Source organism: Pecten maximus, chromosome 18 (genome assembly GCF_902652985.1).
Source record: "Pecten maximus chromosome 18, xPecMax1.1, whole genome shotgun sequence".
NCBI classification, from domain to species: Eukaryota; Metazoa; Mollusca; class Bivalvia; order Pectinida; family Pectinidae; genus Pecten; species Pecten maximus.
The window spans coordinates 17,435,704-17,453,460 of record NC_047032.1 but is presented as its reverse complement, the minus strand read 5'-3'; the positions used below and the strand labels follow the sequence as shown (position 1 = coordinate 17,453,460).

The 17,757-nt window shown below is 33.4% G+C and overlaps 1 protein-coding gene and 1 long non-coding RNA gene across 3 annotated transcripts; one reads left to right on the top strand and one right to left on the bottom strand.

Moving 5' to 3' along the window:
• Window positions 1-8,253: 8,253 nt before the first annotated feature.
• On the bottom strand, window positions 8,254-15,353 carry LOC117316429. Its single transcript, XR_004529857.1, has 3 exons — window positions 15,272-15,353; window positions 12,518-12,560; window positions 8,254-9,305 (listed from the first exon to the last, which is right to left on the bottom strand). It is a non-coding gene; the product is annotated as an uncharacterized LOC117316429 (long non-coding RNA).
• On the top strand, window positions 9,638-16,374 carry LOC117316427. 2 transcript variants are annotated; one of them, XR_004529853.1, is made up of 3 exons: window positions 9,638-10,873; window positions 15,293-15,615; window positions 15,798-16,374. XR_004529853.1 is itself a non-coding variant. In XM_033870993.1 (2 exons), the coding sequence occupies exons 1-2, from the start codon at window positions 15,493-15,495 to the stop codon at window positions 16,113-16,115; spliced, it is 441 nt and encodes a 146-aa protein (XP_033726884.1). In that variant the 5' UTR covers window positions 15,374-15,492; the 3' UTR covers window positions 16,116-16,374. The 2 variants fall into 2 exon arrangements, 1 of the variants encoding a protein (XP_033726884.1); XM_033870993.1 differs by lacking the exon at window positions 9,638-10,873 and having other exon boundaries at window positions 15,374-15,615.
• The last annotated feature ends 1,383 nt before the right edge of the window (window positions 16,375-17,757 follow it).

Sequence of the window (17,757 nt, the reverse complement as noted above, 5' to 3'; positions counted from 1 at the left end):
TCGGCATTTGTTTTATTACATTTAAATGACTAAAATAGCAGTTATTATGTGTTTGATGTTCTTTATCAACGATTTGTTTTTAGATATTTTGTTTTTTTGCATTCCTTGTTTATTTTTCTTAGTACGAGATCACGTAATTAAAATATAATGTTACCCTCATGTGCATTTTGGTGCGATAAAACATTTGGATCTAAAGGAATGAGTTTGTGAATATGTTCTCCAATAACATCTACTTATTGTTGTCTATCAATATAAAATTATTGATGTTGAATGAGAATAATATTGGGATTTAACAACCCGAGGCTATTACCCGAAATGATTATTACATTCTAGGAACGATAAATCCGTGTATCTAATTTCAACAATTATTGCATCGTATGACAGGTGTTTTGTGGAAATTCAGGGCTTAACTATTTTGAAGTGACTTTCAGTTATTTGTTTCGATGAGAGAGTGATCTTTGTAATTTGTGGCCACGTAAGAAATAACAGTGTATTCAAGTAAGTGAGTTTTTCTTAATTGCGTTCATGTGTGATATAGGGAAAGGGTTATTGCCTCTAGTTCTTTTTTAGGATGCGTAGTAACACTGGATTAAAATGTAATTATTGTGGTGTCAACATCGCATTTGATCAATATATGTTATGCATCTCCCGACAAATTAGAAAACGGCAAATATTAGTCATATTATAATTTTTTTACGGGTATTCTTACGTAATATGAGATATATCAATATATCTTGCGGGTTTTTTTTTATTCTCTATGATTTGCATTATTGTGATTTTTTTCTTTCGTGTTATTCAATGCATTAAAACAGTGCAATTTTAAAGAAATAAATATCATTTCAGATTCTTACTATTTTAAGAAGGTTTTGATTATGTTTCAAATAAACGAAAACATCATTTTAAGCGATTAACCCGTAGTAATCATATTCCTCATACTTTCTACACCTGTTTGGATAAAATACAGGGATTGCCATACACATGCCAATATCACATAAATGGGTATGTCACAAATACATCATTTACGTAGATCACCCAGATAACAAACGGCAGGCGCGAACAAGTGATGCTTGGCTTTGAGATCGTAGAGAGAGATTGCCGGAGAACTGAGCTTCAAGTGTTGACACTTCAGGACCATTTACTGGATTACTCCTCCTACTCACTTTAACACCTAGTTAACATTGTATCACCGGTTTAAAACATGTGACTGAATATTTTGAAGCATAACACTATCTCAGGTTCACAGCAAGCTATGTACATTTGATATCTACCATCGAAAAAAAACTCTGAATTTGACGAATCCAGATTTAAAAATTGCCTTGACATCTGGGGTTCTGTAGCAATAAATAAATGGATTAATAGCTGAATTTGTACATGACAAAGATATAAAAACACTTCTTGTTGTTAGATTGGTTGTTTCCACTAAATGTAAACCTTGCAGCAGAAAACTGAAATTAAGTGGTGTCACAAAGATTATAAGGTCGATGATAATAATTATGATGGTCAAAGTACTTTTCGCTTCCGCCGTCATTTTACGATATTGGTTTTCCTGAGTACGATATCCCTGATTTGTTGAAGAGGCTGCTGTGTGTGTTGTTTCAGTCCTGTTTGCTGGTGCAATCTGTCGACATTTGCGTCTGTGTCGATGTAGAACCACAATCATCGCTACAGAACAGGCTATAATCAAACACTCAATGAAAGCAGCAACCGCACCACAGACCGCACTAAACTGATGCAAATTATCACAAAAAAGAGTTTCAACTTTACATACAATATCATCAGTTTGTGGATGTCTATTGATAACAAATATCAAGCAAACTGATACAAACGTCAACAAAAACATGATACTGAGCATTCCAAAGTATCTTTTTTCGTACTTAGATGTATATCTCCAAGATGGCTTTAATAGCAAGAAAAATCTGTCAATGCAAATTACACAAACTTGGCCGATTGAGTTATAGTACATGAGAGTGAAAAAGAATATCCGCAGGAAACATGACCAATAACTCGATTTGCTATACGGATCAACACAAGACATCAGAATTGGAAAAAAGGAAAATCCAGCGAGAATATCTGTTATCCCTAATATTAGAAGATGTGTATTCCGGACATTAGGATACCGAAATTTAGTTAAAATGACGACAATGACAGCAGGTATATTCACCAATATTATTAACACTCCCACTGATATAACTATAATGCTGATCCACGTGGGTACAGTGTCCGTGTCGTAATGGTTGAAGTCGCTGGTATTCGATGATCTATCGCACTGTGTCGCCATCTGTGGATTAAATGTTGATTACATAAAGACAGCATTATCAAACAAAATCAGAAACTACTGATCGACATTCGATATTTGTAATTTCGCACGTGCGTTATAGTAATTAGAAACTAATCCCAAAAGCTACCGAAATCCCCGCTTCCCATCATTGGTAATATCATATACAATCCTGGATAGCCCTTACGAAATGAATCCATGGGAATCAGATTTGTTATTTTATTGATATTAAAGTGTTGTTTTTTTTTTTTTTTAAATAAGGCAGAAGTAAATATAATTTCATTTACTATAGTATGGAGTAATTGGCTGAGCCTGAAAACGGTACATTCTGAATTAAGTAAACTTTATTTAAATGTACATGTATAATGTTAATAAAATCATTGTATGTATTTCAGAAAAAAATATATTTTAGATTTTTTAATGTTTAGGAATTTGATTATGAGCAAAAGGCACTTAATTTATAAAGAGTTTGTGTTTAATATAAAGGTATTTCAGTTATATAAAATGTATATTTAAAATATCTGTTTGTTCATTTAGAACATAATGAATATACATGATATATATATGATAATAATAATAACCTTTAATTTTTACTGTGTTCGGTATTTTTTCTTAATTGTGTCCCCCTACGGTTTTTTTAGTGTGAGGAAATAGTTTGAAAATCAGCTGTAGTCAACTTAATATTTTTGTTCGTAAAATCTTACCTGGTGTATGTTGTTTTTTTTTAAACACAATGAACATGAAAAGAAAAAAAGAGAGAGAAAAAGAAAGAAAAATTAATACTAGAAATCTAAATTTTGTGTCAAATGAATTTTGAAAATGAATTAATCATATCTTTTTTGATAATGTTTTATTCATTTTTAGTGTTTAACTAAGTTTATATGGAATGTATTGTATATTTTTTTTAAATAAAATGTAATCAAAATGTATTCATTCTTTGTTCTTCATTTATAAGAGACATCACGGATTGAAAAAAGCAATCCTATGCATAACGACCGACTCTCTATGAAGGACACTTGTCTTGTTCCGTCAGTGTCTTTTATACAAACGTTTGACTGTATATTTCTTTTTTACTAACGTTACCTTATTCGACCAAATTTCCCATATGTTTCCTGAATAGTTGCAAGCCCAAAACAAGAAAATCAATTATTGGTTATTAATTTAATAGTATAGGCATATTTATATTTAAATAAAGAATAATTGATATATGTAAATAAGTTGCACGTAGTTTCTTTTTGAGAATTGCATTGGAAAGCAACAAATACAATAACGATTATATATCAACAGCCAAGGATGATATCAGCAACAACAGCTATAAAGGTATACAGTGACATATAATGCATCCGATGCATATTAATGACAAAATGTGAATTAAAAAAGAAAAACATGCTACAACAGAAATATAAACCAAGCTTAAGACTGGCCAAGTGAAAGCAAATTTCCATGCTTTCACATGAATGCTCACACTATTTATATAACGGTAAATTAATAGTATTGGTGTAGTCTGTAATAAAATATAATACTGATATATATATAATACTAAAATGACGTTTGTATAGTCTTTGCTTGGACTATTGACGCAGTATATATAATAGGTGACTATACTGCGACATTAATTGATAATGTTAGTTTTTGGTGGAGTGAAAATACAGTGAGTAACAGAGATCAGAAAACGAAATGATATTTTACCTCTTTCAATGCGACCGTCGCGGAGGAAAATTTCTATAACAGTCGTACAAAGATGTAGACAGCTTGGATCGCCGATCAAACTAAGTCATACACATGCCAGAGTGGATACTGATATCTTACACTATATTTACGTCATACATTTCACACAATTTAGGAACAATACATTATCTACGATAAAACCTTTGCGACGTAATTGACAAGGTTCAGACAAATAGCAGGCCACTTAGTTGGTTGGAGCCCCGATCACGTAATCTTCCGTGCCAGTTTCTGTTTCTCGAGCAGCTTATAAACGGGCCGATCAGTTCTGTCTTGCTTGTGTCCTTTGGGCAAGACGTCTTACCTTTATTTCTATGCAAGAGGCACCCGTACGTTTTCAATTGTAGTAGTTACCAACTACTACAAGAAGATTTCGCTTCAAAATTTCAAAATGCTGTTCATGGGGCGATAAATCCAGCAAATAAACAGTTGCCTTCTGGGGAGGAGGTTAATATTTGACTATAGCTTATATAGGGAAATCACATTATTGACTATTATTTGTTGGATTTGTATTAGAATTCATTTATACTTGGTTAACAATATCAGGGGCGGATGGGTGTGGCCAAAATGTGTCAAATTCACTGAATATTCGGAAATCATCTTCTCAAGACCCAAATAGGAAAGAATCAATACTCTTCATAGATGGAAGGGTCTGAAAGTGATTTACCAAAAGAGTAAATTTCGTGACCCTGGGGCCACACGTTTACTCCTTACGAGGGGGTAAACTTTATTATAGTTTATGTTTGACTATCATTTGTTTGATTTCTATTTGAATTCATTATAACTTTATTAACATTATCAGCATGGGATGCCAGCTTAATGGTATGCACATGTTGGCCTAGACTGACCCCCTTGGACTGATGGGTGGGGCCAAAAAGGGTCAATTTAATTAACTGAAATATTTCAAAGCTCATGTGACCGTTAAGGCCCATGGGCGGAGTTTGAAGAAAAACCAAAGGTGTTAACAGCCAAATTCGTAAGCAACAAAATGAACAAGTGGCCAATGTAAACTTTACACAACAAGTCCAAAGTTCATCAGTGCGACACAAATAATAATGTTGTTGATAATTATGTTGATTGTCAAAGTGCTTTATACTTCTACCGTCATTTGACGATTATTCCCAGTGTATTATGACTGTTTTGATAATATTTTGTGTGCATTTTTACGCTGTTGCTAGTGTATTAGCCGTTATTTTAGACACTGTTGAATATAAAAATAATGAATAAATATAACGTGTATTTTGCTATTGGGATTCAGAAAAAAATGCGTCAAACTTGGATGAGAAGAATTTGTAATTTATCCTTGAAAATAGATTTGTATTTTGGACGTTGGACTTTAAAAGTTTGGTCAAAGTGACGACTTTTGGCAGGAAATAGTTTCTGCAAAAGTCATTTGAGTGCGACCTCGCCTGTGTGACAGTTTATGCATTTGCTTTATGTGCAGAGGGAAGTTGTGGTTAATTTAGCATGAAACCTTTGACGACTGTATATTGCTACTGTATTGAACTGTACTGCCAAATATAGCAACCAGACAACCCATTCGGTCAAATTAAACTAAAAACGGGCGAACCAATTTCTTCACTCGCCAAAATAGTTAGCGCTAGATAGGAGTAGCGTTCCTCCTTTATTGACAGACATGTCTTCGCAAAATGACAGAAGCCAAAATTTTCCCTTTAAAGGTGTAACGCCCAACTAAAGTATAAAAATGGGGAAAGGTCAAAGACATAATAACATAAGTTGATACTAGTAGATGGGAAAATAGAGAGATGATAAGATCCCGAATTTGGTATCTCTTACAAACCAGGCAGTAGCGGCAACAAGTATTAACCTACGCCCTATCTGCAGAGCAGCTTACAAATCGACAGGTAATATTACTGCAGAACTAGTCCTAAAACATCGTTATGTATTATGCGTTGTTCACTTACCATTTTAATGAAAAGCATATTATATGATTATACATTACTCATTATTTTATTTTCACTGTTAAGTATTAAAACAAATTACACTTTGTTAAGCCGAATCCAATGAAGGTGTCCAAGGTACATCTATAGCAACGCGTTGAAAAGCGAAGACCGTTATACACTCAAAATAATGTATATAATAGTGTTTGAATCGCATATTTCACAAGTCCTGAAGTCATAATACATATGTGATATTAAGAATGTGACGTCGCTTGAATGCCAATCTAATTGAAATATGGATGGTCAATTTCACTGCGTTACATGAACATCTAACAATATCCCATAAGGGGTCACGTTCTGATGACCTTCGAGGTGTGTGTATTTCACTTTCAGGACGAATTGACAATTTGTCGATATGTCGATGTCCCCGAAGCGAACATTTCGTCACAGCATGCATCTGAAGCAAACCATTTTCGGTACAGCTTGTACATAAAGCTATATGCTTTGTGGGACGAAATGACAAATTGACAGATTATGCAAGATATGCGCTCTAGTCATGCTAATTCAGACATATAAAATCCACTTCCAAGATTCTGGAAGTAGTCATTTGATTGGTTAATCCAAAAGGTCGTGACGTGACCCCTTATGGAAAGTTGTTAGATGTTCATGTAACGTAGTGAGAAGGACTATCTAGATTTCAATTAGATTGCTTGATTTTATGGGTAGAGGGAAACATCCGATCAAAGCCGGATATCGCCAGACTAATAGGGAAACAAAAATCAATGTTTTACTTATATTATCACAGATAATAGTCATGTAATAAAATCTCATTCAATAAATATATATGCCACTCGCCTAAAGGCTCGGACATATCAATTTATTGACCTCCTTTAGTCAATTCCATATGAAATAGCTACGAGTGTAAGATCCTCCATGTATAATTATTGGTTGTAAATTAACACCGATGGAAGTCACTTGTCCTTAAAATGTCAAACTGGAAAATATAGGTCTAGGCATACCTGTATTCGTGCCTTTCCAAGACCGATTATATTTCAGAAACTTTTCACTTCATTGAATTTGTGTCTTATTCTCGAAATAAGTCTGTTATCATTACCGTTCAGGGTTATTTTCCGATACTGCTTCTAAGAAATCCATAGGAAATGTTAATAATTTCTGGTTATTCCTATTATAAGCAAGATATCCCTCTATTTTGGTTTTTATTCTATTTTGGATGCATGTTATTGTGTTGCCAATGTGTTCGTAATGAAGAAGAAAAATGTTAAACAGAAGCAGAAACTCTATACTAACGGCAGCATACTTGCATATACGTGCTGGTTTATACACAGACCCACACAAAAATAGAGAATACTCACAGTAAAAACACCATCACCATCAGTACACACGCAGCGTATATATCACCAATACGCCCTTTTCATGTAAACATAATACTTTCATTTACCCATCTTTACACATAGATCATAACTTTCTATTTTAGTATATTTTAAGAGCTAATAAGCTCGCAGAGCCATGTTTATCATCATTGCACATTCTCTATTGATTCTTTTAATCATTCTTTTTTATTCGTTTTTTACATGTTACTCGTTTAAATACATTGCTATGCTTTTCAATAATTTTATATCTCTATATCGTTGTAGGAGTAATTTTCTCTCAAGAAAATGTTTGAATAAAGACACAATTGAACAACTGTCTACCCTTCTATTAGAGATGTGGTAGTGTTTATATATTGTATAACCAATCAGGGACATAAGAATGTTAAATTCTTTGTACTTCTTATCAACAATCTTATATCCTATCACGATGTAATACATATTTCTTAGCTGAACATTGTAATTATGTTTTTGTAAAAGATCATGTATCAAATTCCACAATGGGTCTACACATTGACATTCAATAAAATAGTGTTTATAATCATCCTTAACATTACATATACAACATTCATCATTATCAATAATATTCCATCTTTTAAGTAAGATTCCATTTGGAAGAATATTATGGAATAGCTTCCATTTGGAAAATTTTTCGTTATTCTCTATTAAGATATCATTGATAAATTCAAATAATTCATGAAAAATCAAACCACTGCTTTCTAACTGAAACAAATCTTCCCACATACCTCTGCAGTATGACTCTGATTTCTTTTTTCTTATAAATGCTAAGTAAAGAAACTTATTATTTACCTGATCAAGTTTTACACCCACTCCTTTATCAAAGACTAATAAATCAGAGTCAGTTTGTACATTTACCCGTGCATTATCTCCCTGTGTTGCGAATATCGTTTTAAAGTCTTTGGTGACTGTGGCAAAGTTTTACAATAAAAACAAAAAGAGTGTATAGGTTTAATGTGTTTATACGCATATATTCTATAAATATTTTGATGTAATATATCATATAATATGACAACAGCTTCTCCTTTGTGCGATGTTGAGTGTTAACTTTTCATGTCCATTAACATGCATGTTGGTTCCGCTCCAGTAATTACTATGAATCCTTTTGTAAACATTTCTGAAAAAAATAACAGTTCCCGAGGATTTTATCACTTACATCTATCCAAATTTTCTTCGTCATTTATCCATGCATTTTCTCCGTATAATATCACGAAACGTGTAGTGACCACAACGATGAATGGACACAAATAAGTCATTATCGACGCACTTCTTACATTCCATCGATCTGTCTAGAGCTGTGTGTCTACCTGTATATGTTTGTCTGTCCGTCTTATGATACTAATAAGTGACATATGATGCAGTTCATTCACCTAAAAACAACAACCTATGATTTTATTTTCATTGATAGGATCAGGTGATTGCATTCGGGAAGTACACTTAACTACAATATATCTTTTTTTTTAATCAAGCGATAATACAAAATCTGACGTTTAATTTACGTCATGGCCTGATGACGAACAAGCACGATTTGGTTATTTACAGAATAATTTGATTAACTCGGTTTATGTTGACATCCTGCTGTACATTTACTGTATTATATTGTACTTGAGCTTGAGCTTGACCTTGTCCAGTTATTCCGAGGCGATTTGGCAAACTGCATAACGCATTCCAGAACCAGTGGACAGCACTTAATATTGATTGTAAGACGGTTTTCCGAGTAAAAAACCATTGAATGGTGCCATTGTTCCTTAGCATCACGATCCTGTTCGAACCTTGTCCGGATCGAATTTTTATGGTATCGTGGTCAAAATAAATCACCAACTCGCAGTCATCTCTGGTAGAAGACCTTTCCATAGCCATTCGGTATTGTGCGTCCCGTAACATGTCCAGGTGATGCCTTGGTAAGTAATTTGAGTTATGACAGTAGGCGTGATTAATTGCCCAATCGTCCACTGAATCACAGGTGTATTCTTGGTAACGACCTTGCGAAAAGATCAACTGCAACAAATTCATCATATATGTGTCATTATTAACAGAAAATATTAACTGAGAATACGTGTAAAATATATTGAATTTATTTACCAGAGACAAGGGGCGTTAGAATATATTAATATTTATTCATATTTCTTCTGTTATAGTGACGTTTGCTGGATTTTTTATGTAATTACATCATCTATATGTGTCTATAAAGATACAGTTTCCCTTAATCATAATTTCCATACTATTGCAAAAGTCATATCAGTTGAACATCTGATAACATTTGCTAGTATATAACACCGAATTCAAACACTAATATGAAATTATTAAAGAGCATAACTTTGAAGTTGTTTATAGATAGGAAAAACAACACAAAAAAGCGGAGTGTGCTCTAACTAGCCGAAAAGCGTTTTATGATGAAAGTTAACATCAGTTTTTGTGTTATATTTGGAATGCAATTTTATCAATCGGTTCGTCTCTCTTACAATCATTACGCCCATGTTTTAGCCACCAGTCAAAAGCAACGTTGCAAACAATGACGTCAGTTTACATTATGGGCTAATAACATTGTTTTAAGCCAATGAATATTCTTTTTGCAAGCAATACTAAACAAGTTATTGATAATCAATGCATAACATAAAATACGTCCTTTAATATTCGGTATATACTTTCATACAATCTGATAAATGCCAACTAGCCTCACGGTTTTCTGTACTTTGAAAAACATACCTAGTTTCGTTGGAAGTTTACTTGCCATAAAATTCATCTTTTACGTCATGCATTCAAACACTTTGGGACGTCGAGATAGCTTAACCTATTTAGATTTTATTGAAGTATTTATGTTTTACGAAGTAAGAGTAGGTTTCTAGATGAAAATATTCTGCATATATCAGTGTACATTTCTGTTATATATATTCCCTAAGATCTCGATAATGAGTCGCGGCTTATTTTCTGTTTTTGTAACGAATCTCAGGCTTATTTTTCAAACAGGCCTACTTTCCAGGTCGTCTAAGTCCCTTATCCCGAAAGGCGAGTAAGGCCTATTTACGAGATCGTCTTACTTTCGACTTATTTTATCGATGGAACACATTAACAAATGATTACTAACACTCGACGTTACTACTATTAGTAAATGAAATCGTCAGCACTATTCTAAATTGCTCAAAATCATTTATTACATTTACCCCTTTCGTCATCCAGAGCTGTAGGAGTCAAAACAAAACAAAACACCCCCATTTGTTGCTTATTATCAAATGAACAATGCCTTCATCTCATATAATAATCCATATTTCAAACGTACAACTAACACTGAACAACACACATCACGTGATCGCCATGTGATGTTCTGTATACATAGACCCAGCCATGCATGTCAAAGAATAAGCGTAATACCGTCGGTATCACGTACTTTAAACTCAATAATTAACAGGTGAGCATACCTGGAGGGAAGTGCATTCGATGGATAGTCGATGTTGTAAACAAATACCTTATACATATCTTGAATTGGTTATCCATGCATAGCATAGCAGTACCAGGTATACCTGGAGATAAAACACCTACACAGTGAAGCTGGGAAACGACGCCAAACAGTATGTGATTCGGACATTATTTCATGGAGTAAAAAGAGGGTTTTGATGAAATTTTGTTTGATGCATTTTGAAGTCAATGATATTTTGTATTTAAGTAATTCAGATATTCATAAACATGTACAAGTATCTTACTAGCTTGTGCCTAAGTTTGTCTTAGTAGAATACGTATATAAGGATATCTATAACCAATTTATTGGTGTAGTCTATGTTATTGAAATTGATGTTATGTGTCTGTCCTTTTAAGAATAGCAACAAGCAAGAACTAGTTCTACAGGCATTACTATATGCAAAACAATGTCTTTCATTGCATGATTTTTTATGAAGAAACAAATTGTATGCTTTTAAAATAACTCGTTTGTGTATTTTGTTCCAATTTGAATAACAACGATTCATTAACAAATGATTCACTGTATCAAGTTTGAATTAATATCGATTTCATTTTGTTCCAGTAAGTTAATTTAAAAGAAAAAATGTACATTGACGTATTTAGTAATATATACACTTGTTCAGCAAAACGGGTTTCACCAAAGAAAGAAAGAAAGCAACAGTATGATAATTTTCTAGATAAATTTCACTTCAAGGAATCTAAGACTTGTACTTTCAAATGGGGCTTATTTCTAAAGCAGGCATACTTTCAAGATAAATATGACTGCATGAAATCCACGTGTTACTTTCATGAACGGCCTATTTTTGATTCAAGCCTATTATCAAGATTTTAGGATATTGATGCAGTCAGAGTATTAGAGTGATTATGTATCGTGGCAGTCGCAATATTTACCGTAAAAATATATATATACATAAACAACAATTAACACAATGATAATTTAGCGGGATGTTGCTTACGCAGAACTATCGAGCCACAAAGGCGACCGGGATATTTTAATTCTTTAAGAGAATACAAAATCCGAAATGACAGTAAGATTGTAAAAATAGTCTAATGTTTCATGTTTGACTTACTACTTAATTTTCATTTAACGGTTGTATTACTTTTTGTATTTCATAGAATTCATTCAGTGGCGGTGAATGTTTTGAAATGCTATTGAAACATTGCACTGACATTTCCTACATTTTCATCAATGTCCCCTTATGTTGTGCATATGCAATAACACTAGTCATTCCATTGGGATTTTGATATGTTCGTCTACATTCAATTGAGTTTAATGCGTGTTTCGTCATTAATATTTTTAGGCCTGATACTGCAAATAATTATAGAAACATGTAAAAAAAAATACAAGAAATACATGTATGTTAAAACAACACACATTCACCTCGCTGATTTCTTTATATGTCTTTTTTTTCGACGGATATTGTTAAAACATGACACACAAAAAATAGCATGGCCCAAACATTTACCCGATCAAATTAAGTGTCACAGTTAAGTATTCTCAGGTTCTCTCAAAGCCGAATCCTTTCAGATATGGATACTGAAAAAACGCGATTTCCTGTTAGCATCATGGTGTTCAACTAACATAATACTTACTTTAAGGGACAGAAATTCGCTCCTGAGTACAATCAAATGACAGCGCTATCTTGAGATCTTAACTCTACAATTATTGTGTACAATAAATATGTTTATATTGTTCTAAATTTAGATAATCCAATTGTGTTACATGCGTGGATAAATATGCGTTTAATAGTACTTACCCGAACCTGTCTGGATGACATTTTTCTTTATTCTTAAGCTATTCTGTAAATAAAACAAAATAAATATACCAGCTTGAGGAAGTGATGAGGGGGACGCCGACTAAAAGTTAGTAAATCTAGAACACCGATCGCTCTATACATGTAGAATATATTTTTACTGGGTGGACTATTTGCTGTTTAGGAACAGAGTGTACTTGCTCATAGAAAAAGGCGCCCTACCCCGTTTTTGCCTACTTTTTTGTTATCTTTTTGTATGATCTTTTTTCCAAGCAGAAACTCCACATGATAGATACATCCTGGGTTCTTTACTTTCCATTCAAATAATTCTTTATCAAAAGTGTAACCTAGTTCAGTATTGGAATTAAGAGCTGTTTATGCATGTCCAGCAATTTAAATTGCACACAATGATTTTACTGCTCTCATCGCTATTCGTGCCTAGGCATTTCCTGTCTCTAAATAAAATGAGTGCAATAATATAATATAAGGAGCGATGTATTTTAGCACGGTGTTAATTTTAGCTATTTAACGACTACTTTTGAAACGCGAAACATATCAACCGCGTTAATAAATTCTTCATTGCTCATCAATAGAAATAAGACACTAAATATATATAATCATTCCATTAACAATTAAAACACCAGAGTTTGGCAACCTTTGAAATTACTAAGACTAAATAATAAATAACTCGGCTATCTCATCATCTTTCGAATTCTATTCCTCCCATTCTTTATATCTTATCGTTTAAAGAATAACGTTCTATGTAAAAATATGGAATCCGTTTAGAATGATTAGAAAAAATTGTATTTCGTTTTGAGTCAAAATAACCAATGTTGAAAATAGATGAAACATGACATAAAACAACATTTATAAATAAAGTTCATATATATATCAAATTAACCTTTGATAAATATTCCATTACTCTAAATGAATATTAGGTTTTTATTACAGTTTTACAAGTGAAATATCAAAAATTATTCATTCTATAAAAGTGATATTTTTCACTAGTGAAAAATATCACTTTTGCAAACATGGCCGCGTCCGGGTCAGGGTACGGGAGAAAGTACAAACGAATAAGGGCAATATCTGACAGTGACAGTGAGTAGGAATGACTTACTGTTACATGAGTGGAAGTTTGTTATCATCAGGACCGAGGAGTAAACAAAATCCGTGTGTTTGTCAGGACTTTCTCCCACTACTAGGCCTGCAGAACTGTTTTGTATGTACACCATTTTGGACTGAGCGCTCATCGCGTAGTGATCTGTGTTGTTTTGACGGGACTTTTATGAGATACTTATATTTTGACAATGTTATAGCAACATTTGTAAAAGATATAAACTTGGATACATATTGAAGTAAAAGAATTGATTAAAATATTTGTTGAAGTAGTTTTTATATTTTTTGGGGAATTTTTGTACTTTTGACTATATTTTGTCGCGTAGGATTGTCTAGACATGTAAGCGGTAAACGTATGCAAACTTTCGCTGTAGGCCTAGATAGCATACGGGGTAGGTTTTTCGTTGATAAAAATGTAATAAACAGAACATCTAACAGTGTCTTCAGTAATACCAAATATATTTCACGAGTGGGGCTAATATTTTGATATTTTTCACGAGTGCGCAGTTAGATATCCTCTATTTAATAGTGACACCTGTAAAATATATACATGTACGTACATGTACAAGTACGTTTAAACAAAATTGTTGAAAATCACGAGTATTGAGTTCTGGATCTTGAACCCATCCCCATTTGGATTTTGCCATTTTGTTCTGCCTAATTTACCCTCCTCAGTCGCTTCATATGATTATTACTTTTGTATCACCACTGGCTCCATTTAATCTAATGCTCTATTTGTTTGAAAGGTGGATATACAGTATCTCGTTACAACCCATTGACTTCAAAGATGACGACAAAGCATGCTATTTTTAAACATGTACTGTGTATTTAAATGTCTGTTGTCAAACCGGTTTGTCAGGTACAGACATATGTGAATGTTGTTTTACGTAGTTACATTATGTATATCAAATTGAAACCATTCGCACATGAGGTTTTGCTGATTGTAATCTTTTTCATTAGATTTTCATTTTGCATTTATATTTACATTTTGTGTATGCATATAAATGATATACATATATACGTGTATATATCAATAATGCCATTTCATGGTTTCCGTACGAACCAGCAGGAAAATATCAAGTTATCAAAATGAATTATAACAATGTTAGTGTATTTACAGTACACATTCCTGCAAAAATGGTACATATACCTGGCCAGAGACCTCCGTGTTTATGATAAATTGAAGGATAGGACTAAATGTGAAATAGGCGCCTACATGTACTTACACAATTAGGAATTTCACATTACAATATAAACGTCTCGCTGGGAACAACATGGGGACAGCAAAGTAAGATTTGTCCCAACTTAAGGATGTTTTTTGTTTTTATTCCAAAGCAGGTTACCATGGGAGAAAGTAGACAGGGTATCGCGATACTCAAGTGTCCCGCAGACACACCAAGGGTAATCTCTTTACGAATGTGTGTTTCTATCAAAGTTACACCTTTGACTTATGGAGCAAAGTAGCCGTAGTATTTTACCTGTAGTGTAGCGATTTAGTTTATTATGCGCAGCATTTTAGAAAATAAAATAAGACAATGATGGTCTTAAATTATTGCACACCCTTTCATAAATTCCTATCGTCAATATGCAAAATTTAAAAATATTATAAAGTAATATAAAGTGCATTAATATTTGTCTTACCTGAACTTTCCTCATCGACAGGTTAACACAAGCGCGTACCAGTCAGCTAAGGTGCAGAATGGAAGTTGCAGGAGGAAATGATTACGTGTTAGTTATTTATAAACTCTTACATATACATGATTGCCTGGATATATTTATAGAACATGACATGTATTTAGTCACTGGGAAAACCTGAATACTATCAACCATTTCGTTGAAATGTATATAATTTTTTGCACTGGATGTCTGTGATATTGTCTCACTCCGAGTTAACCAGGATGGATCACAACAGTTTTGAAGCATCTGCACAGAACACTTCAATTCCACATAGAAATATCGACATAGGGCAGGAATATCCATTTAATGTAAGTAAATTTACGTTTTGTAACCTGACGTTAGAGGGTATATTTTCTTGGTTTATGTGCATATGTTTATCAGTATTACTACTAACGGTATAAAATAGCAATGTATTGACTTAGGAAGCAACTTTGTGATATGATATGACTTTCACGTCTTGTGACGATTTTGTAAACATTATATATTTCAGGATCACAGAGTAACGATTAATGAATTCAATAAAAGACAGCTAGGACGGCTTATAATCAAACATTGTGGTAATGAAGGTTCAGAGGACAATGAAGAAAAGGGGAGCATGCGCAGATTACTACAGGAAGCAATTGACTACCTACCAAAAGAAAGAGAATCAATTTGGAAAAATGCCAAAGTCACTATTTATAATATATCAGGAAACTCACTAGAGATTACAAGTGGTAGTGGAATGAATGAGTTTTTCATTCACCATAATATAAAAGGCGAAACAACTATCGTTAAAAAAGAAAACAGAGGATTTTGTGTGATATCTTAATTGTCTCCTTTTGAGAAGAGACAACATAAACTATTGATTATGTATATGTAGCACGTGATGGATCCAGGAGACATTCATTTCATATTCACTATGATGTAAATAGAAAAGCAAGTGACTGTGCCTTTAACTCTGGTATTCAGTCAGAAAGTTACTCAAATTACATGTTTATAAACACTACCACAGATTTAAATGGATGTACTTATGGTGTTTTCTTTTTTTGCAATGGTCAAATAAAAAATGATTTTATTGTTAAAGAAAATGATTTCATCTTATTTGAAAATAAACCTCCGAGTATGGAATATCAGAAAAAGTCTAAATATACGAACAGGCAATCCATACTTCAAAGAAAGTACATGTATGAAATAATCTAAGATGATATGTGCATTATTGATTGAACAGAACGTTGATTAAAAGATCGTTCTGGCAGTTCAGGCCTATTGCGGAGAGAAGGGTGTTTATGTCAGTTTGACATTAATTTGTCTCTCGAAATATGTATTACATATGTACGTACAACTAGGACATCGCCAGAAAAAAACAGTTTTAAAATGGTAAAAAGACGTCAAGTTTTGTTTGATCTATTAACAGATTTATAAATCATTTTTGTTTACACCAACATTGCTGTACAATACAGAATTTTATAAATATCTTCAGTAGACGAAAATTATTCTCTATACCACACAGGATGCTCAATGGCAAGCGTCGTTTGGCATTTAAATTACAAAAAATATCCTCATTCTGTTCCGCGTGAAAAGTTTATAAGAAGGAAACAAACGACTCGGGATTGAGTGTGAAAGTAAAAGTAAACCACTTACAGATATAACTTTGTGATAAAGTAAAGCGTGATTTAGTATGACTATCGCTCATATCAATACTGCTAAAAAGATGAAGTGAATTGTATATTGTAGAAAAAACGACACCAAGTGAAACGTACCCATCATTATTGATTCCCCCCTAAAATTACGAAACACGTTATACCAATTTGTTTTACTCACCCTTGTTGCCCGTGATGGAAACGCGCTAGGAGTCTTAATGATTGAAGAAACTGGAGCACAAGGAGAAAACCACGTGGTTTGACAGGTGCACCCATATCTTTTTATGTCAGATCGGGGAATCGCACCCCTGTCACTTAGGTGAAATGCAAATGCGTTGTCATTGGTGTGTCAGAATTGTGTCATCCGACCACACTAATATTATCAATAAAATTGATGACAATAGAACTACATTTCACCACCGTTTAGTCTTACTAAAATTCTTAAATGTAGCTTTACATACGTATCGAAATCCAGAGGGAACACGGGAAGGAAAATCACTTAAAGTTAAAGAGGGAGAAAGTGGAAAGGATTGGATAGGGTCAATATCACGAGCTATATGTTTGCGGCAAACTTGTTGCCATGCCACCATACTGGTATTGGCATGGCGGCAAGAAGCCAGGGAATTCAAACGAAGAAGTGGAAACCACAATCAAGGGTGATTGAAATGACGAGGTGGTACATTGTAATGGGTAGGTTGGCCAAGGTACGGGTTTAGCTATATTTCCTGGGGTTGACACATGAAACCTTCTCCTCAGATTCCCTAATCAATGGACGTTAACCAATCAACCAAAACAATATATAGCTAGGTTTAACTAAGTACAATGCGAACA